At 33.5% G+C, this 22,213-nt stretch overlaps 2 protein-coding genes across 2 annotated transcripts in view; one reads left to right on the forward strand and one right to left on the reverse strand.

Moving 5' to 3' along the window:
- Positions 1 to 22,213, reverse strand: part of LOC149261165 (uncharacterized) — a 186,598-nt gene that overhangs the window by 96,073 nt on the left and 68,312 nt on the right. The gene's annotated exons all lie outside the window — the stretch shown is intronic.
- On the forward strand, positions 16,171 to 18,145 carry LOC149261167 (FCS-Like Zinc finger 10-like). The gene is made up of 4 exons (XM_089381234.1): positions 16,171 to 16,681; positions 16,974 to 17,491; positions 17,804 to 17,891; positions 18,005 to 18,145. Exons 1-2 carry the CDS (start codon positions 16,401 to 16,403, stop codon positions 17,020 to 17,022), a joined length of 330 nt encoding a protein of 109 aa, XP_089237360.1. The 5' UTR covers positions 16,171 to 16,400; the 3' UTR covers positions 17,023 to 17,491; positions 17,804 to 17,891; positions 18,005 to 18,145.

A 22,213-nucleotide genomic window follows, 5' to 3' on the forward strand; every position in this document is an offset into this window, starting at 1 on the left:
CTGCTAGAGGCCAATAGAAAACCCTATAAAATATGCTCCGCCTAAGAAATTAGCACCATTGAAGGAAAATATACTCAAAATACAAAGGAGGGAAGGAGACGCCCAACCAGAGAAAAATCCAAAGAAATAAACAAAACCGTTTGCCTAAAAATTCTCAAGTTTTGATTCATGCACCAAAGGGGTAAACCCCCTACAGGAGGGGGGAACCCAAGGAGTTTCACATAAAGATCTAGTTTAATTTTGTAGCTACTGTCGATCTTCATAATTAATATTTTAGACCTTGAAATACATAACAAAAAATATAAGACATGTTCTTCATGTCATTTTATTGTTAGCCCTTGAAATGATTAATATAAGACATGACCTTCATGCTGGTTCCAAAGAGAAAAATTGAATTGTTTATTTTGAATTTTTGGCTCAAAACTTGTCAAGTCAACCCTCCTTCAAATCAAGTCGGCCCCAGTGAAGAGACGCCCATTCAAGGCAGGTAGAACATTATATATAAGGAATTCAACCTCCTCCACAATATATAATTCAATCACTCACACAAAACATTATCTTCTGGGCATCCAAGTGAAGGAGAAGAAGAAAAAGGATGATGAAGAAATACAAATATAGTTTAAGCATATTCTATATCTCTCTTTGAATTCACACATGTGAGTTTCTAGGAATATTTCTAGTAGCAGGTCAAACTTCTGGTACCAATTTTGGGTAGCAGGGACGGAATTTTGGGTAGCATATTCGGGGAAGAAAGCTTGATTTTCTGGGTAGTTTTTGGGATGCCAATATTCAGCCTAGGCATATTAGACATGGATGAGTTTGTTGGGCTTTAAAAGAGGGCATTTTGACCATGTTTAACCATTATATTTTGGGTTAGTTTGACCATCATATTGACTAGAAAAATTAGGTCTATCTCTTGTTGAAATGAATAATTTCTCTAACAAAAAGGTTATTGGGTTTTCCCCCAATTGGGTTTTCCTAGGGTAAATATTGTGTTGTCTTTGTGCATTGTGATCTCTATTATCCTTGCACATTTATGGTTGAATTTCTGAAGTATAGTTTCTTAATGATAAATTGGAAGTGCTAAAATAATCTCTACATTATTAGAAGTAATTATCAGTTTTCAAAAATTAGTGTTTGTACCTTTCACACATGAAAAATCAACATGTCTTAGATTTGGTGAAGGAAGGAACATCTCGACCACTCTTGAAGAATATTTGGTAAAGGAAATGGCTTTTAATATCACTCTTGAAGAGATACACATCTACAATATGATTGTTTATCTATATCCATGGGTTCCTCCATGAAGTCAGAAAACAAGTTGGAAGGAGATTCAAATTTCAAAGATTAGAAGAAAAGGATTGACCTCATCCTTGCAATGAATTATGTCTTGGATATTGTGAAGGGAAAGGTAACTAAAACTTCAGATTATGAAGGGAAATAAAAGTATGAAAAGGATGACATATCAACCATAAGTATTTTTGTAGCTTCTATCAGAGATCATTTGATTCTATATGTACCATATCTTGATATTGCAAAGAAGATGTATGATGCCCTGGTTGGATTATACACCACCAAAAACATTAGTAAATCAATGAGAAAAATGAGGTTCGTGATGTTACAATGTCCAGAGATGATATTATGAACTCATATTTCATGAGGATCTCTCAATTAAGGGATCAACTACAAGCGATTGATGAAATTATTTATGATAAAGAACTTATGACTACAATTGGTTTTCCTGACTCATGGGATTCATTTGCAGGTAGTATCTATGGTAAGAAATAGATTTAAAGTTTATGAGAACTATGGATTTGAAGAAGGTTACTTTAAGCATTTACAACATGTTCCAAGAAGGTTGGAGGGAGAAAGAAGTTTAGATTCCAAAGAAGAAATGAAGATATAATACATGAAGGTAGAAGAACTAATCCTAAAGGGAATAATAACATTCTGAAGGTTCAATGCTATCATTTTCACAAATTTTGTCATTATAGAAGCCATTTTCCTAAAAGATCGAATGATAGAAAGAGAAGGGGAAAACATCATGTTACCATAATATACATTGATGAACATCCAAAGAAACCCAAGAATGAAAATCCAGGTGTCAAATATTTCTTCTATTTTACTGCTCTTACAGGTTCTATTGCAGATAACGATGACTTGTGGTTGGTAGATAGTGGTGATTCAAGGCACATGAAAGGATATTGTGACAATCTCACCAGTCTAATGGAAAATAGATTATCTCAAAATGTAGATCTTGGATATAAAACCAGTTATGAAATCAAACACATTGAGACAACATCCATTGAGATGGAATTAGGTGAAAACATGCATCTTAACAACATACTATATGTACCAAACTTCAAAAATAATTTGGTTTTTATTTAATGTTTGGAAGATAAAGGACCTAAAGTAGCATTTCTTGATGGAAAAGTCCTTTTATTGGATAAGGGCTCAAGGATAGATTATGTTAGAATAATTGGATTCTTTCAAGGAAGGTTATATAGACTCTTGAAACAACCAACTTGAGAATTAATGCATAATTGTATCAATCCCTATGAACTATAGCATAGGATATATGCTCACCTTCACTATAGAGATTTTCCATATTTAAATGAAATGGTTTCAGGTGTTCCAGAATTACAAATGGAGAATGAAGGAGTATGTAAAGGTTGTGTGTTTGGTAAGAATGCCAAGAAGTCTTTTCCAAGTAGTGAAAATAGGTCAAAATAATTCTTGGATCTAGTTCATTATGTTGTATGAGGTCCAATGCCAGTCAAATCTCTTGGAGGACCCTTATACTATGTAAATTTTATTGATGACTTCTCTCGAAAAACATGGATTTACTTCATGAAGACCAAGGATGAATTCCTAAGAAAATTTCACGAATTCAAGGTTAAAGTAGAGAACTTGACATGAAAGCAAATCAAGATTTTGAGACCAGATAATGGATGAGAATACACATACAAGGAACTCGTCGCCTTTTGTAAAAAAACTGGCATTAAGAGGGAATTGATAGTCCCTTACAATCCACAACAAAATGGAGTTTTTGAAAGGAAGAATAGGCCCATTAAAGAACCTATCAACAAAATGATGCATGATAAGGACTTTCCCATGTTCTTACGGAGTGAAACATCCATGACAACAATCTATATTCAAAAATAGAAGTCCTCGTCATATCTTGGAAGAAAAGACTCTTGAAGAAGAATTCACCAGACAGAAACCAAAGGTTGGAAATTCGAGAATCATTGGTTGTCCATTTTACATACATGTACCCGAAGATAAAAGGAAGAAACTAGAACCTTTAAGAAAGAAAGAATATTGGTTGGATACAATGAGTCATCAAAGAGATATAGAATTTATGTTCCTAGACAATGACAGGTTGAAGTCGGCAAGGATGTTACCTTTAATGAGGATGTTGCCTATCAAAAGTCTAAAGAATTTTCCATGGACTCTAATGATGATGAAGAACGTGAAGCTTCCTAAGAAGAAGGCTCAGGTCCATCCAATCCTTCAGAACATCCCATAGATCATCAAGAAGAGCCATAAGGGCCTAGTGAACCAATAGATCTAGTTGTTGTTCCAAAAATCAAGAAGAGGCATGCATGACTTAGATCTACTTTGAAGGAAGAAAAAGGAAATGTAGCTCGATGTGGCACCTTTAGGCAAAGCAAGAGACCGAAGAGGTATTTTGGATATGTAACATTGATGACATTTCTCATTAATTTTGAACCCTCCAACTATTATGTGGTAGCTAGCCAACAAGTTTGGAAGGATGCAATGATGGAAGAATAACAATTTAGTATGAAAAAGGATTTATGGGAAATTGTGCTTAAACTTGAAGGAAAGTCGGTGGTGATATTTGAATGGATATATGATATTAAGTGTGCAATGTTGGCAATATTGAAAAGTACAAGGAGAGATTTGTGGCTAGAGGATTATCCCAGAAAAAGGGAGAGGATTATTATGATATTTTTACTCCAGTTGCTAGCTACACTACTAATAGATCTATTATTTATATTGCTTCTTCTATGGGTTGTCATTTACAACAAATGGATGTAAAGACTACTTTCCTTAATGGTGTTATTGAGGAATAAGTGTACATAGAACAACCTCAATGTTTTGAGGTTCATAGGAAAGAGTCTCACATTTCTAAATTGAAGAAAGATTTTATGGACTCAAACATGCACGCAGAGCTTGGTATTCTCGAATTGATGGCTACCTGAGAAGACTTAGTTTCTCCAAAAGCTATGTTGATCCAAATCTATATATCAAAGTTGAGAAGAATGAACTTATGATTTTATTATTGTATGTCGATGACCTATTTATGATAGGTGTGGAGCATATCATTATTCAGTGTAAGAGGGAATTGGCCTATGAACTTGATATGAAGGATCTTTGCTTGATGCACTACTATTTGGGACTAGAAGTTTAGCAAAATCCTCGTGAATCTTCCTTGGTCAAGGAAATTGTATTATAAATATCCTTCATAAGTTTGGAATGGTAGACTATAAATTGATGGCAACTCCAATGGTGACTAATTTGAGGAATTTGAGAGACTTTGAGTCAGATTTGGTAGATCCATCCATGTGTTGAAAGTTGATTTTCTCCTTGATGTATTTGGTTAATACGGGGCTGGACATTTGCTTTTCAGTGAACACTCTGAACCAATTCCATGTGGAACCAAGACATGATCTTTGGATTGCCACAAACAATGTATTGAGATATTTATGGGGTATAGTTGATTATGGTTTGAGATATGTATCAAATGATGATATACAACTACAAGGATATAAAAATTGAGATTAGGTAGGGAGTGCATAAGACAAAAAGAGTACATCAAGAAATTGCTTTAGTTTGGGCTCTGCTATGATATCTTGGATGAGCAAGAAGCATAAATCTATTGCTTTCAACATTGACAAGGTCAAGTACATTGTAGATAGTTTAGGAGTCATGAAGTAGTTTGGCTTCGAAAGTTACTTGTAGGACTATTTGATCAAGTTCTGGAATCAACCGTGATATATTGTGATAAGCAAAGTTATGTGAAGCTTACAAATAGTCTCGTTTTCCATGACAGGGTGAAGCACATCGATATCAAGTACCACTTCATTCGTGAAATGGTGTAGAAGGGAGAAGTGGAGCTCCAGTACGTCTCTATTGATGAGTAGACAGGTGATATTGTTACAAAGCCTCTGTATAGAGTGAAGTTTGTATACTTCAAGGACAAGCTTAGACTTATTGAGAATACCTCCCTCAGGGAGAGGGAGTGTTGATGAGATAGCATCAAGGACAAACATTCTCCCTATGTCAATTATGATTGGAATTAGGGAGAATGGTCCAATAGAATAAATTCATTCTTGGTGTGTCAAGTATGTTTACCAAAATTAAGAAGAATGGTCTTAGAGGCCCAGGATCACTCAGTTGAGAGGGTTCCTTTCAACATTAGGCTCAACCTCTCTACACAGGTTGAGTGAACACATTTACATTGGGCCTAGAATTAATCATGAAGAGTGAAGCCTTTGGAGATTCACCATGTGTCAAAGATATTAACTGAAATGATGGTGAAAAAATACTAGTTTGTATACCATGTGTCACGCAGACCAAAATTATGGTGACTAGTTGATGCTAATATTGGACCATGTATTATGAGTACCAACCAATATTTATTATGGTGAGGATGCACCATAGGTCGAAGTTATTGATCATAACTATGGTAACTTGTTGATTTTTTTGTTTTACCACGTGTCAAAGTTGTTGACCAAAATCATATTAATTGAATGATGTTGATGCTGATGATGAATTGTTGTAACCTTTTCTTAGAGAAATTTGTCAACACAAGAACATTTGATAGTCATTATGAATACCTCCCTAGCTAAGAGGAAGCATTGAATTTTTTAGCTATGGTTGGTCTTCATAATTAATATTTTATCCCTTTATTGTCACTGCGACAATGACCCTCCAGATTTTTTTCCTAAGTCAATTTTGGAGCCTACATGAACCATTGTTTCAAGCCCTCTTGTATCATCATGTTTTTTTAAGAAAGTGCTCTTTAAGGAAAAATAACACTCCAAGTTAATGAATACATGTGCTTGTGTTGAGCATAGTCCTTCGGGTTGAAGAAGTGTGCCCTCCTTGAGTGTACTCCTTCATGTTGAGCAAGTGCACCCTCCTTGAGTGCACTCCTTCATGCTGAAGACATATGCTCTTCCTGGATGCATGCATGTGCCCCTTTGTTGCATGTGGGCACACTCCTGGAAAATAGGATCCCAATTAACTTCCCTTAACTAATCATTTCACTTGTCAATAAGTGATGATCATACATGAAACAATTTTTCATGTAAATTTTTTTAATTAACCCAATTAATCATTCATTTTTATAATCATTCTCATTTGGGTTGGGCGCACAACTGTGGATAAAGAAACTCTTCAAAGACCTTATGGACATCGAAGCCTGATCAGCCTTGAAAACTACACCCAAAACAGTAAAGTTTACCTCTTTAGCACACTCCATCGTCACGAAGAATTGTGCCCTCCCTTGAGCACATGAGCACACCACAAAGGCGTGAATAATCTCCCTTCATCCCTTCGGCATGCGCCAGTGTCCCCTCCTTTCCTTTGAGCACATGAGTGCACCCTAAAGCCCTCAAGACATGTTCCTTCATCCCTTTGGAGTGCGTTAGTGCACCCTCTCTGTCTCCTTGAGTGCATGAGCACACCTCGAAGGCCTGAAGGCCCAAAGACCCATCCTGCGTTAGTCCACCCTTTTTGGTTTCCCTTCCCTTGTTTGAGTGCATGAGCACATTGCAAATCCCTAAATGACCCTTGACCTTCCGTCATGATTTGAAAGTGCACCCTCCTTGTTTCCATTCCTATTTTATTATGCATGCAAGTGATTTTGTGTTTTCGTTGATAGATTTACATTCTCAATATGTTTAATGGCTCTTTGAATATCATTTGCTAAGATATTGTTGCATAGCTAGTTTCTTAAAGCTAATATTATCATCATGAGTGTGTTACCACAAACATGTAATTGAGATACAATTATTGTCACCCTTTCATCATATGTTGGAGCCATGCCTCCCCGTAAAGTGGCCTCCAAAGAAGTATCAGAAGCAAGTAATGAGGAACATGTTGAGTTGACCAAGCCAACCATTCCCATATATGTAGACACACATTCCTTCATTTATAAGTCTACAAAGGTCACGTGGAGTGGTATAAATGACACAGTCATGCAGAAATTTTTTCCTAAGAACTTGGAGGACATGGAAGTGTATATCGATATCAAGCAATATATGATGCATAGGATCACATGCGGATTCCCGATAATCCATTGTGAAAAAGTGATTGAGTGGATCATTACACATATGGATGACTCTTATCTTGTGCTTCGTAGTGAGAGTGATGTTCAAATCACCACTTATTATGGAGAACACATGAAAACTTATTAAAAGATGCTTAGGCCCATAGAATATGAAAATGATGACTTCTACATCAAATGGGATGACCTTGACACAAATGACATTATCAAATCTTGGTGTCGAGAGCCTTCTAAGTTTCACCACCAACCATTCACAATGTATCCAACCAGGATTCTCATAGATGTTTATCAATATCCGCTTTCCATGTGTTGTCAATTTCATGGGCAGAAGAACGCTGAAGTGTTTGAGGAAAAATGGATATATATGCTCAATATGGTGGTCACCTGGGGTAAATCTTTCAACTGGGTAGATATATTGTCATTTGAGTTGCAACATCATGTGGGGCAGGCGAAAACATCTTTGAGGGCGAACCAGTCACCGAAATTTGACATGTATGCATCTTTTAGATGGAATATGTGCATAATATGCGTTCCTAGGAACATGCTGGAACTGGACCCCTCAGGATAAGTTCCCAGTTTCCTTCCACTGCAGAGTGTTTATAGAATCAAGTTTCAGAGGCGCATATGAAAAATTGGCCGAACACTTCTTTGCAATATTTTTTCACATGATATTCGAGATTGATCCTCCTTGCATGACCGATCAAGTGAAGGATTCACTATGGGATATCACAGATTGGTTTGCAGCGCCTGAAGGTACATACACCAGATGTTTTGGTTGTTAGATAACCCCTCATCTCATGTCGTGATATGTGACCAATTAGGTGGTCATGCAAGAAGTAGAAAATCAGTTGGACAAGGGATTGTCAGGAGTTCTTCACAGGGGGTATAAAGCCCCTTGGCCGACCTTCCCTTTGAGGATCAGATCATATGAGTTGAAGATCCACAAGGTGGAAGAGGTATAAATTCAAGAGATGGATCACTTGCACTTCACCACTATATACTTTCATGGATACGATCCTAGGAGAGTGTGCAGGAGACATTATGAAAGGATCAATTTCAATACGGGGTATTCATCGATGTCTACAATAGAAGATGAGAAAGTGAAAACTGATATAATGCAGTTAGAAAGACACATTTAGAAACATAGACCAATTCACCCCAAGATCCACTAGCTTAAGAAATGAAGGTATAGGAGGAAGAATAGATAAACCCTCAAGTGAGGAAAGTGGCTCCTAAGAAGAGGATTATGAAGGAAGTGGAAAGATGATCCTTTGAACATAGGAGCTATCCAGGCAAAATGGGAGAGGAGAGAAGCAGAAGAAGAAGAGAAGAGGAAGCAAGATGAGTTGCTTGAGAAGGGATAAGAAGAAGAAGAGGAAAGGAGAAGAATAGAAGAGGAACAATAAAGACAAGCCCAGGAGGAATACGTAACACATAGACTAGAGGAAGAATAATTGACTCAAGAGATAGAAGAGGAATAGTTGGAGGAAGAGGATACCATCCAATCCATGGATGATGAACCAGGTTCTCCAGAGGAACCTCCTCCCATAGGGGGTCATCTTCCATTTGGAGAGATGTGGATCACACCTCCATTGACAGATATAGTCATGGATGTATGTAGTGTCACTTTGATCATCTTAAGAAGAGGATCACTTAGCAAGGGCATAGATACTTTGGTGAAGGATCCTCAAAATCCAATCTTTGTTTTTATAGAAAAGGTGAAAACTACCAAGACTAGAAGGAATCCTAGGGAAATCATGGGGGAAAATGTTTCTTTTGCCACAACAATGCAAGACAACTTTTAATATCTATTGATTGAGAATACTAGATTGAAGAAATAAATTGTTACAGTGAAGCAACAGGAGAAACATCTTGTGACAAAGAACTAATGGTTATCTTCACAAAGTTTCAACGCCGCATAATGGAAGTCAACCATGCAGGAGGAATTGGGGCCAGTGGATGACACAATGGCACTAATATATGCTGAGATGATACTTATACAACAGGTGGTGGCTCCTCCCATTGGCATTCGTAAGAAATCACAAGAAGTGGTAAAACTCCCGACACTCAATATTCTCACCACATAAATATTCAAACACTAAAACTGGAAGTTCTAAAAGAATATCTACATCATTATAAGTAATTATTAGTTTTCATACATTAGTGTTTGTATCTATTGCACTTGAAAAATCAGCAAACCCCACTAACTTAGAATCACCACTAACTACTAGTAGAGGGGGGAAAACATAGAAATTGAGGAAGAGCCACTTATCTGAGACTTAAAACCACCCAAAACAATATCATAGGAGAAATGTGACTATGGAAAACCTCCTTTTGGTTCACTCATACCACCTCTCAAACTCCCAAACAATTGGGAATCAAGAGCCTATTCATTCTAAATTCATAATAATAATAAAAGATACCCGCATGACTAGGGTATTCAACAATGTTAGGCAAAAAGGACACAACCATCTTGCCATAAAAATTTTGTTCCCTATCTTGATTGTGAGGAGACACGTATGAAACCCCAAGTTCAACACCGATTAACCTCCATTTGCAAACCCTTCTCACACATGACTAGTAACCTCCACTACCCAAATTCTAATATCACCTATGTCTGACTATCATTTCTCAACAGTAATGATGATTTATCTTCACTTTTAAGAAGGCTCTAAGAGACTTAATTAAACATACATAGTAATAAAGTGGACAATGGAAGAAGAAATGTTTCATATATTTATTTTCCCAAATATTGAGGTATAAGTCAAGGGATAGTTGAGCATAGAATAATAATTACTTTGTCTTTCACTACCTTAACCAAAGATATAATTGAATTATGCTCATGCTTTGTACTATGAGGAGGCAATGGTTGGGAGGGGTTGGTTAGTAAATGCTCTTTTTTCTTGCACAATAAGGTAGATCTCATTAAATAATTTGTGTTGAAGATAAATAGTACAATAAAAATTATTTTCAAAAGGTTTAGAAGTATTCAGTTGTTATCCATCCATATTTGATGCTTTTACAATTACTTTTCTTAATATGAAATAAAGTTCTCATAACTACCATACCTACAAGAAAGGATTTTGTTTGCATCACTCAAAGAACCAAATATGTTGAAACCAACATCTTTCTCCTTTGTCTCGTAAAATCTATGTATTCTCATTTTATGAAAGACCTTGGTTGGCTAGTGTTTTCCACCTGTAAGTATATGAAAATGGGATTACTAGCAACCATTGCCTCTAGCATGTTCCTTGCCCAGAAAAACTTATCTATGATGAATTGAGTATGACTTAATATCCAAGCCTTATCAATATCTATCAACAAATCATCCTTTGTAAGAAATAAAATACCACTATCTATAAAATCATAAAGTATTGAGCACTCTAAAATTACATTTCATTGTTGCTTTGTCTTTCACTAGCTTAAACAAATATAAAATTGAATGGGGGCTAAATAGTAATTTACCCTACACAATAAGGTAGATGAATGACTTACTTGAGACAGTTGAATCCCAAAAATGATATCTAAGGTAGATATTATTAAATATTATATGTAAGTTTAAAGGAAGGAGATACAAATATGTGTACACATTATCAACGTAAGAAAGTAAAAATATAAATGGTACCCTAATAATTCTTTTAGAAGGTTTAGATGTATTGAATTGATACCCATCAATCTTAGATGCTCTTACAATTATTTTCCTAATACAAAATAAAGTTATCATAATGACCATACCTGAAATATAAGCCTTTGTTTACACTTGACAAAGAAGTAAACATTCTAAAATCAATCTCTTAACCCTTTATCTATCCTCTAGATTGTATTTAGTTTCATTACCGAAAGAGACTTTTTAGTGAATGTTCTCCACTAATAAATGTGAAGTACTACCATCCATTGCCTCTAACATGTTCTTTTCCCAAACAGACTTATTCGTGACAAATTGAGTACAATATGTAGGTGAAACTATGACCTAATCTCTAGTCCTTATCAATATATGACAACCAATCCTCCTTCATAAGAAGGAAGATAACATTATCTACAAAATCATAAAATCATTGAGCACTATAAAATTACATTTTGTCATTGCTTTGATAGTTCATCATCCTATACATGATGAACAAAACAAAAACATTTGCTACCTCTCATTTTTTTAGTAGAATCCTTAAAGATAATCAGTTTCCATGTCTTATATGCAACCACAATACTAAGTGTTATTTTAAGAGTAGAACATTATGTCCATTTGTTTTCCTTTTCTAAATAAATTTGTTGTCTTTGAACCATGTCTTTTAGAAGCAAGGGATTTAACATCAATAACCTACGTAGGAATTTATAATGTAAAGGGAGACCCAAAATTTGTAGAAATGCCATGAAATTGAACTTAATATTTACTAGGACTTGTTAAACTATCACCATCTATAATTTTTCTTATTATTAGGAGTGCCCTCCCAAGGGTCATTCCCACCTTGGAACCACGCTCCAAGTGGAAGCATCCAAGGAGTGCTCCTAGGATCATGCTCCATTACATGGTGGTGAGTGTGATTCTCCCTAGAACACTCTCATACCAAGGAGTGTGCGTTTTAGTTGCTTCTTGGAAACTCCCTAAGCACTTCCTAGATGCTCCCTGGGCACTTCCTCGACACATTTAACTTTTTTATGCATGATATATTCAAGAATAAATATTGTGGATTTATAAAAGACTTATATAAGATAGGGAAGAAACACATCAAATTTGTCACTAGGTATATAAGGTTCAATCACTTTCATAGTACTCACTCTAGGTTACAACTACTTAAGATTACAAAGACTAGACGAGGTAGTTATTTCCTTGCCTTAGGAACCTATTGAGGGTGAGATGGCCTATTTTTTAGACATAACTATTTGGTCTTGTACACAATTGGTGGATAAGATATTTAATTCCACAAGTTTACTTCCTATTATATGGCTTAAAAATTTGTATCTTTGTTTATAATTGCTAATGGTTGGTGCTCAATATATATATATATATATATATATATAGAGAGAGAGAGAGAGAGAGAGAGAGAGAGAGAGAGAGAGAGAGATTCTTGGGACACTCAAATGATAAGGTTTTTCGAGAAATGACACTCCCATTCCCACTGTCTCTCAATATTGGCTCCAACTTGGATCTCAATCTCTTTTGGTCTTCCAATTCTTATCCACTATTGTAATTGATCTTTTAGGCTCCATAACTCTTTTTGTTGAAATTCCATGAATAATTTTGTAAGGTGAAGATATATTATAATTCACATAATCATATTGAAGAGAACAATAATTTCCAAATTTTGTAACAAATACATTTGCAAGAGCTTGAAATAGTCTACAACACATACATTTACCACTCTCTCATCTTTACATCATGTGTGATTGCAATATTTATAACACCCCTAAGTGCTTTTGGTGGTTTAACCACCCAACAACCTTTATTTCTATATTACCAAATCCACTTGGGTTAGATCTAGGATCCACATTTCCATGGATTTGAAATGGATATGTATCTTCCTTAGAAACATCAGGGATCCATTTGGGATGTGTTTCTAGCCCGCCAAAAATATATCACCCATGGATGCTCCAAGAAATGGTTTTCAATAAAAGAAATAAAAAATCAAGAATCATAAAAGCTAAAGTATCATGATGCTAAAACTTTAACTTTTTCCTATAAGTTAACCCATTCCCCAGTCTAAAACACGCTAATTTAAGTTTCAATAGTTATTTTATTTTTTGAGTTTATGATATGTGTAATAATTTGTTTCCATGATAAATATATTTATATTCCATGTGAGGAATGTACATGCTTTGGTCCTCTAATACTAAACAAAAGGGCTTGAAGCCATTAAAATAGAGATCATCATGTCAATTGTCAGAATTGAACCTTGGTGGAGAGTATAACAAACGTTAATCGCAACCACCCATGATAAACCTAATTCACACACACACACACACCATATTTGTGTTTACAGAATGTTAGTGTTTACATATCATGTATTGATTTCCATACCAATTGGAAACTTTTTTAGGGGTATATGTTCAAAGTTATGAATGGTTTCAAGATTGAAATCTAAATTTTCAATGTGTCTAGTTATTAGTTTTTTTCTTGACTGTCTATATATGCATGTATTTTGTTAGTATGTATATGGATACTATTTTTTACAATATATTTGGTAGGTCCATATCTAAATCCTAGTAATTGAACTTGATTTTAATGCTAAATTAGTCACATGCCACTTATAAAGTGACCATATTACACAACACAAACATTTATTTTTTGTGTTATAATATATACGTTAACATTCTAAACCATTTTAAATATGCATTGAATCCAAGATTTGCATTTGGCCAAATATCCAAAAGACTTGTAATTCATAGTTCGCTTCTTTAATTCTTGAAAGCAAGGAATATCAATAGAAGCTATCGAATTTCATTTTTTCCTTGAAATAAATCCACAAAACTCTTGGGAAATTTTCCACATTTTAAGGATGACACCTAGTGTAAAGTAGGAAGTGTATACTTAGTACATCTAAACTAGTGGAAATTGAACTAGGGACTTGCAGAGTCTGTTGGATAAACATTGTCCTAACAATAATAAAAATAACCAATTGAGCTAAACCTAAGGGGTCGAACCTAATGAATTTATAATCCTTCTAACTTTGTTTTTCTTACAAATTTTGTCATCACTTCATGTTCCAAGAGATAACCTTCATGGCCATGTACCAAAGAGGGCTTCCACATTCATTTCTTTTATGTTCATATTATACAGAACTTTGAAATAAATGGTGGATTTTGTGTTACCAGGTTTAATCAAGAAATTATCCAAAGTAAGCTATGTGTATTGGGATAGTTGGGGAACCTGTTTGGGGGACTACCTAGGGGAACTTTAATGATGTAAATGTGACCATGAACACCTAGGACTATTAACCCGTAAAGTTGTTATTTGTGAGCTTGGATTAATTTATTTTACCATCTTTGTCTAGTTTATTTGATCATCTATAGGGTGGAATTTAATTGGATTCGTTATTAAACAACATAATAATTGTAGTAAGTGTAACATAATGGAAAAGTGTGGTGTGTAGTTGAAAATATGAAAAGAAAGAGGATTTCCATGTTTTTCTATCTTTTCGAAGTAGGCCATTTTAGTCCAATCTGGGACGCTCGTCTAGGGTGAAATTTAATTGGATTTATCCAACACAATCATTGCAATTATTGTAGCATGATGTCAACATGTGGTGCACAATTAATAATATCAAAGGAAAGAGGATTGTTGTGCTTGTCCTTCTTAAAAAGGCATACCATATAATATTAATGGATCACCTATATGACCTCACCTTTCTAGCCTATGATCTGAAAACAACATAATGTTTTAAAGAGACATCCTTGGGTCAATGTTCCAAGTCATTATTCCAAAACCTCATTTTCCATATTCAAAGCTCATCATAGCAATTTAGGAGTTGTATTGGCCCTAGAACAAAATAAATTACTTAATGCAATGAATTTTAATGTGGCATAAAATTTTCAATTCATCATAGTGATTACAATGTTATGTGTTGATAGTGTGATGAATGCTTATCGTACATGAAAGTTAAGTCAATTTAACAAGTAGAAGTTTTTTTAGCGTGATGTTGACAACCAGTAGAATGTTGTGTATTGATAGAGTTAGTACAAGGCTATCATACCTTAGCTGATTATGCATGTCCTTTTGAGAAGATATTATATGTTATAGAAATAAATTTATCTCTAAAAACGAGTAGTTACATGAGAGCACTGATTGTTGTAGAGATCATGTAATGATATTATCTTGGTTCAATACCAACCTTGAATGGTACGTTCTTAATGCTTTGGCTAAATCGATAAGATGTTTACTTTTGTAACATGTAATTTCTTGGATGTAAACCTAGTTTTTTCTTGTTAAGAGAAAAATGTGGGTGTGCATCAATCTCCATAAATTATCAAAACCACCAGTGTGCTAATAATTAAGCTATGTGTCTAAAAGTGTCATCAAAGAGAACTTGAGGGAAATCAACAAAAATTGGTTCAACAAACTCTAAACCTGAAATTTGCACAACCTAGAGTTGAATTACCTATATTGATATTTTAGAGGCCAAAGGTATGCTTGGATAAAAATCACAATTTTTAAGTGTTGAAACCCCCATCTATAATTGAAGCAATGTCAAGAAAGATTCCAAGTGGTAACAAAATGAGTAAAATTTTTGTAATTGTGTGGGGGGCAACTAAAGGATGCATGACTAGTATTACATGCATGATCAATTTAAAGAAGTGACCCTAGTATTACTTATTTGATGAATCTACACTACCTAGTACCAACCTAGCACCAGGATTTAAAATCTGAAAAAGCTAGATATAAAAAAAAGTAACCCAAAAAAACAAAAAGATAATTCTACACCAAATTCAAGAAAACACAAAAAAGGCAGGCTCCAATGCTTTTCCCATAGATCTGACGTAACCATTTGAGGTGGTGAACCGTTGGGATTCAAGAAAGCAGGATCCAATGTGTTTTCCATAGTGCCGACGTAAACCCTTTGCATCTGGTGAACGGTGGCGAATTATCTAGCCTTTGATTAATGGTTAAAAAAGCATTCGACTTCGAATGCTTCAATGGTTTGTCGGCGCTCATGTGTAACAGAATTTCTATCCGTTGAAGGGAAGTGGGTATATATAAATCTAGCCTCCCAAATTTAGCATTTTCTTCCTCCTATGTAGCATGAATGATTTTAGGTATTTGCGGATGTATACTTGGGACTCTGGGTGCCGCTTACAGCACAGTGACTACATTTGGGCATTTCAAGATTCAGCAAGATTCTTAGGATCAGCAACTCATTGACCTCCCCTTCTAGGAAGGGTTCCTGTGTGCCATTGATTAGGAATTCTCAGAGATGGGCTCCTGCTGTATTAGCAGTGGAGAAAGAGTTTGTAGCACTGACTGAAAATTCAACAAGATTACAGAGTTGGATCACTCATTGGCATGAGGAAAACAGGTTAGATCCCCAATTGGGTTCTCTTAATTAGGAAGCAAAATGAAATAATACTGATTGGTTCTCCTTTTGTAGTTGCAATGCCGAGCTATCAGAGTGGAATGGAACATTCAGAGAGCTATACTTGTGTTACATCCCACGGTCCAAAATTGAGCGCAAAACACATCTATACCCATTCCGGTATGGAACGTGAAACTGTGCAATACCCTATTCAAAAACAACATCAAAGCCAAATGCAGGAAGTTGCATCGCCACCCGGGAGAAATTCAAATGTTGCAGTGTTTCCTGTTACCAATTTTCTCAGCGCTTTCTATCTCTGCAAACGGCAGTTAGGCCATGGGAAGGACATCTACATGTACAGGTCTGTTATAATTATCATATCATGGGTTTTCTGTTAGAGATTGATTTAAAGTTTGTAGAATCAAATGGAAAATTGATTATAGCTTCAGGTAAATGATTCGTTTTCATTGCACATCCAAAAAGCCTGTTCAATTAATCTAGAATCTTGAGAGTGAGAGAACTCACTTAGTTAATGTGTGGTTTCAATAGCCCCTCGGATTTTTTGTGTGGTCATATGTAAAATTTGGGTTGGACATTTCTGACAACCCATGCTTCAAGAGTTAGTCTCATTCTGTGTTTGCTGATTATTGCAGAGGTGACAAAGCATTCTGCGGCTCCCAACAGATTTTGATGGATGAATGAATGGAAGCTTTTAAATCGATTGCTTCTTCTTTTGGTAGCAAACTTTTCTTTAGCGAGTTCAGCTACTCTGCTAAGACAGGAATGGGGACTGTCCGAGCAGGGAAAGGCATGTCAGTGTCTGTATTGCTCGAATCTGGAGGCTGTAGGAAAATACAGTGTGGCAGAATTTCTATGCGTTGAAAGGAAGTGGGTATATATACATCTACCCTCCCAAATTTAGCATTCTCTTCCTCCTCTGTCCATCGCCTGCTCGCTCTGTCTGTCTGTGGGGATTGGGAGTCTGAGTCTGAGTCTGAGTCTGAGTCTGAGTCTGAGTCTGAGTCATGTCATGTCTGTGTGTGGTCTGGAGTTTGAGTCTGAGTCATGTGGGTCTATGTGACAGAGGAGGAAGAGGCCTCAGGCAGGCCTCCATTTGGATCATCTCATTTCATTTCAGGGAGAGCCTCTCCCCAAGGGTTTTTGGTTTCAGGTAAAAATATTTCATTTTCTATAATTTGTTCATTGTTTAGCTTCGAAGATTTGGTATAACTATATTGTTTATTTTTTATTAACCTATTCTCCAACTCTCTCTTTTTAGGAAATGTACAAATTGAGATAAGTCGCTCAATAACGTGGCTCTCCTCTGTGTAAATTTTGCGTGATTTTAATTTGTAATCTGGGGCACCCATGGAAAATTAGAATGTTCAAACCCTGACTGGCGCCCCCACATGTTTTTCTCATTGATTATTAACCTCAAAAAAGCAATTGCTTAAGAAATCTGATTCGTATTTGTTATTTACAGGTGAGAACTACTCATAAACAATATTACAATCGTTCACACTTTCCTGTATTCAAATTGCTCATCAGATATTTTTGGTTCAGGGCCTCAGGTATTATAATTGTTGTGTTTTTTCTATGAAAATCAATCTCTTATACTATATTGAGACTTAATGTTGTGCTATAATTCTTTTATTAAACAAAATTCTTTGATCTTCTGTTACAGAGTTTTGTCCCTGGAGTTCTTTCCCAGAAAAGAAAATAAAAGAAAAAAAAAAAAAACAGAGTTCTGTCCATGAAGTTCTTCCCCAGGAAAAAAACAGAGTTCTGTCCATAGAGGTCTTCCCCAGAAAAAGCAGAGTTCTATTCGTGGAGCTCTTCCCTAGAAAAAAGCCATAACGAGGCTCAACTCCAGCTCCAGGTATGCGTTGGCTTAACCCTGTTGGAATTAAATTAAATTTTCAGAGATTAATTTAATTTTCCGGCATTTCTTAACGCCACTGTGCAGTCACTTTTATAATCTTATTTATTTTATCATAATTCAAATTGAAATCAGTGTTTGATAGGATAAGTTTCACAATTAAAAACTACACATATTTGTATATCGTTGGTTAGGGAATATTGGTTAAGTTGAAAATCACCAGAACAATCCTCCCTGGAAAGAAAATAAGTAAATCCTAACCCTTTGGGCTTCCAGATCTTGACTCTTTGAACTCTCTTTTTTTAATGAGCTTCAATTTGATTAAAACAAAGAAAATCACCAAATCCTACTTAGTGCTCCGCAGCTCTTAATTCTTCACTTTAAAAACTCTTGGCTCTTGCTTCATTATTTTTTTATTTTTTTTAATTATGTTTTAACTGTGATTATATATATAATATATATTTTTTAAACAGTAACTTTGGGTCACATTGCTTTCAAATCTGGAACTCAATCTGCATATGGAAAATCCTTCTTCCTCTGCTTCTTTCTATGTTTGCTCCATGCATAGGGATTAATTTAATTTACTGGCATGTCTCCAATTTTTTTAATTCGACCAGAGCATCATCCTCCCCGCAAAGAAACCCTTTTAGGATCCCAGATTTTGACTATCCTTGAACTCTTTTTTTTAAAATGAATTTCAATATTGCTCCCGTACTCTTAATTCACATTAAATTCTTCTGGCTCTCCATTCAATTTAACCAATAATCTTTGTTTTGTAAAATATTGTTAAAAATTAATTTTAAAATTTACTGCACATAAATGCATATTTTCATTATATGTAGAAAATAAAAATTATTCTTACAAATTGAAAACTTTTTGGTTTTGCAGGTCTACTTCGAGATTGACATCCAGGAATGGTTCATAATTATATGTTTATTCAAAAAAATATGAACTTAGCTATACAGTCATTGTCATTCTCTTTTTCAGAGATTTTCTTTGTAATAATGTCAGGGTTATGTACATATAAGTATTAATAAAAGTATATATTTTTTTGTGGGAGAGGTAAAACCTCTTCCAAATGCTTTAGGGAGGATGGGGCCCCATTCTCCTTAGAGTTGTGTAGTATTTATTGTTTCCGTGTTTTCGTTTTCATTTTTATTTTTTATTAAATTTACACATACCAAAATACATTTCAGGTATACATATTTACTGTTTCATATCATCATTAATTATATTTGAATTATTAAATTTTATATTTCAGTGCATTAAAAAAGGTGTTAGAGAAATTTTATATACACACAATAATTTCGCAAATAAAATAAAAACACTGAATAATTTCATAAGCAAACTATTTATATTATTTTAGTTTTTTCTTTTTCTCTTTTGCAATTTAAATTCTATTTTTAATTTTTTTTTGTCTTAACTTTATTTCTTTTCTATTTTCCTTTTTTTTATAATTATATTGTATATTAATTAAATTAAATTAAATAATTATATATTATATATTAGGTTGATTGGTAGGTTAAATTTGTAGGTTGACCTGAAATTGTATGATGTCTTTATTTAGCTAATTGAATGTGCATATGTATATTTATATAGGTGGTTTTCATAATGTTTGTATTCTAAGATGAAATTGTATTTATGTTTGTTAATTTGAGTTTTTCTTATTTGAAATTGTAGGTTGTGTTGAGTAGTTGAAACTATTTGAAATGATGTTTGCTTTATATTTGTGTGTGCTTTGAAAATTTGTAGGTAAGTTGTTTTTGCAATGTTTGTTTGTTTGATAAAATGAATTTGTATGTTGATCGGAAATTGTAGGATGTCTTTATTTAGCTAATTGAATTTGTGTATGTATTTGTGTATATAGGTGGTTTTCATAATGTTTGTATTTCAAGTTAAAATGATGTGTTTATTTAGCTAATTGAATTTGCATATATATGTGTGTATATAGGTGGTTTTCATAATGTTTGTATTCCAAGTTAAAATTGTATTATGTTTGTTAATTTGATTTTTTCTTATTTGAAATTGTAGGTTGTGTTGAGTAGTTGAAATTATTTGAAATGATGTTTGCTTTATATTTGTATGTGTGCTTTGAAAATTTGTATGTAAGTTGTTTTAGAAATGTGTGTTTGTTTCATAAATTGGATTTGTATGTTGTGTTGAGTAGTTCAAATTATTTGAAATGATGTTTGCTTTATATTTGTAGGTGTTTTGAAAATTTGTATGTATGTTGTTTTAGAAATGTGTGTTTGTTTCATAAATTGGATTTGTATGTTGTGTTGAGTAGTTCAAATTATTTGAAATGATGTTTGCTTTATATTTGTAGGTGTGCTTTGAAAATTTGTATGTAAGTTGTTTTGGCAATGTGTGTTTGTTTGATAAATTAGATTTGTATGTCGATCTGAAATTGTATGTTGTGTTTATTTATTTAATTGAACTTGCATATGTATGTGTGTATAGGTGGTCTTCATAATGTTTGTGTTTATTGTATGTTGTGTTGAGTAGCTACAATTCTTTGAAATGATTTTTACTTCATGTTTGTAGGTGTATTTTGAAAATTTGCATATAAATTGTTTTGGTAAATTGAATTTGTATGTTTATCTAAAATTGTATGATGTGTTTGTTTATTTAATTGAATTTGCATATGCATCTTGTGTATAGGTGGTTTTCATAATGTTTGTATTCTAAGTTGAAATTCTTTGAAATGATGTTTGTTATATATTTATATGTGTTATTTGAAAATTTGTATGTAAGTAGTTTTTGCAACATTTGTTTGTTTGATAATTGAATTTGTATGTTGATCCGAAATTGTATGTTGTGTTGAGTAGTTCAATTTTTTTGAAATGATCTCTGCTTTATATTTATAGGTGTACTTTGAAAATTTGTATGCAAGTTGTTTTGGCAATGTGTGTTTGTTTGATAAATTGGATTTGTATGTTGATCTGAAATTGTATGTTGTATTTAACTGAATTTGCATATGCATGTGCGTATAAGTGGTTTTCATAATATTTGTATTCTAAGTTGAAATTGTATTATGTTTGTTAATTTGAATGTTTCTTATTTAAAATTGTATGTATGATTGTTTAGAAATGTTTGTTTGTTTGATAGATTGAATTTGTATTCTAATTTGAAATTGTATGATGTGTTCATTTATTTAGTTGAATTCTTCATAACGTTTGTATTTTAAGTTGAAAGTGTATTATGTTTGTTAATTTGAAATTGTATGTTGTGTTGAGTAGCTGTAATTCTTTGAAATGATTTTTACCTCATGTTTGTAGGTGTGCTTTGAAAATTTGTAGGTGGTTTTCATAATGCTTGTACTGTGAGTTGAAATTGTATTACGTTTGTTAATTTGAACTTTTCTTATTTCAAATTGTATGTTGCTTTGAGTATTTGAAATTATTTGTATATGCATGTTGGTGGTTTTGACATAGATGTATGTGTGTTTTGAAATTGTGTATCTATGTGACTCCAATAATGTTTCTTTATTTGTTATAGATTAAATTTAGATATGTATATTTATTAGTTTTATATTTTATTAGTGCATGTTTATTTTTTGTATTTTATTATTGTAGTTATTATTGTTACTATATAATAATATAAGTAGTGTGTATTTATATTAAATTATTATTGATTAATTATATGAAGTTTTAAGATTGCTTATAGTAGTATTTGTTTATTTATATTTATATGTATTTTTATGAATGTATGTTTTTTGAATGAGATTGTTTTTTAGGTTATATTGTTGAAGTATTTATTTATTTATTATATATTAATTAAAAATATATTTATATATCTAATTTTATAAGTATTATTTTCTAACTTCTTTTTTTTAATCTTTTATATATTTTTTTTATTTTATTTTTCTTATTTTTATTTTGATGTTATATTATTTTAACTTTTTTAATAAATATCACAAACATAAAAACCTCATATGAATAATAATATAATAAAATTTATAAAATAATCGAAATAATACCTTTAAGTTTTTTATAAATGTTATAAAAAAAATTA

Source organism: Pinus tabuliformis, chromosome 6 (genome assembly GCF_031772625.1).
Source record: "Pinus tabuliformis cultivar Carrire ecotype Pingquan chromosome 6, CPIR1, whole genome shotgun sequence".
Lineage (NCBI taxonomy): Eukaryota > Viridiplantae > Streptophyta > Pinopsida > Pinales > Pinaceae > Pinus > Pinus tabuliformis.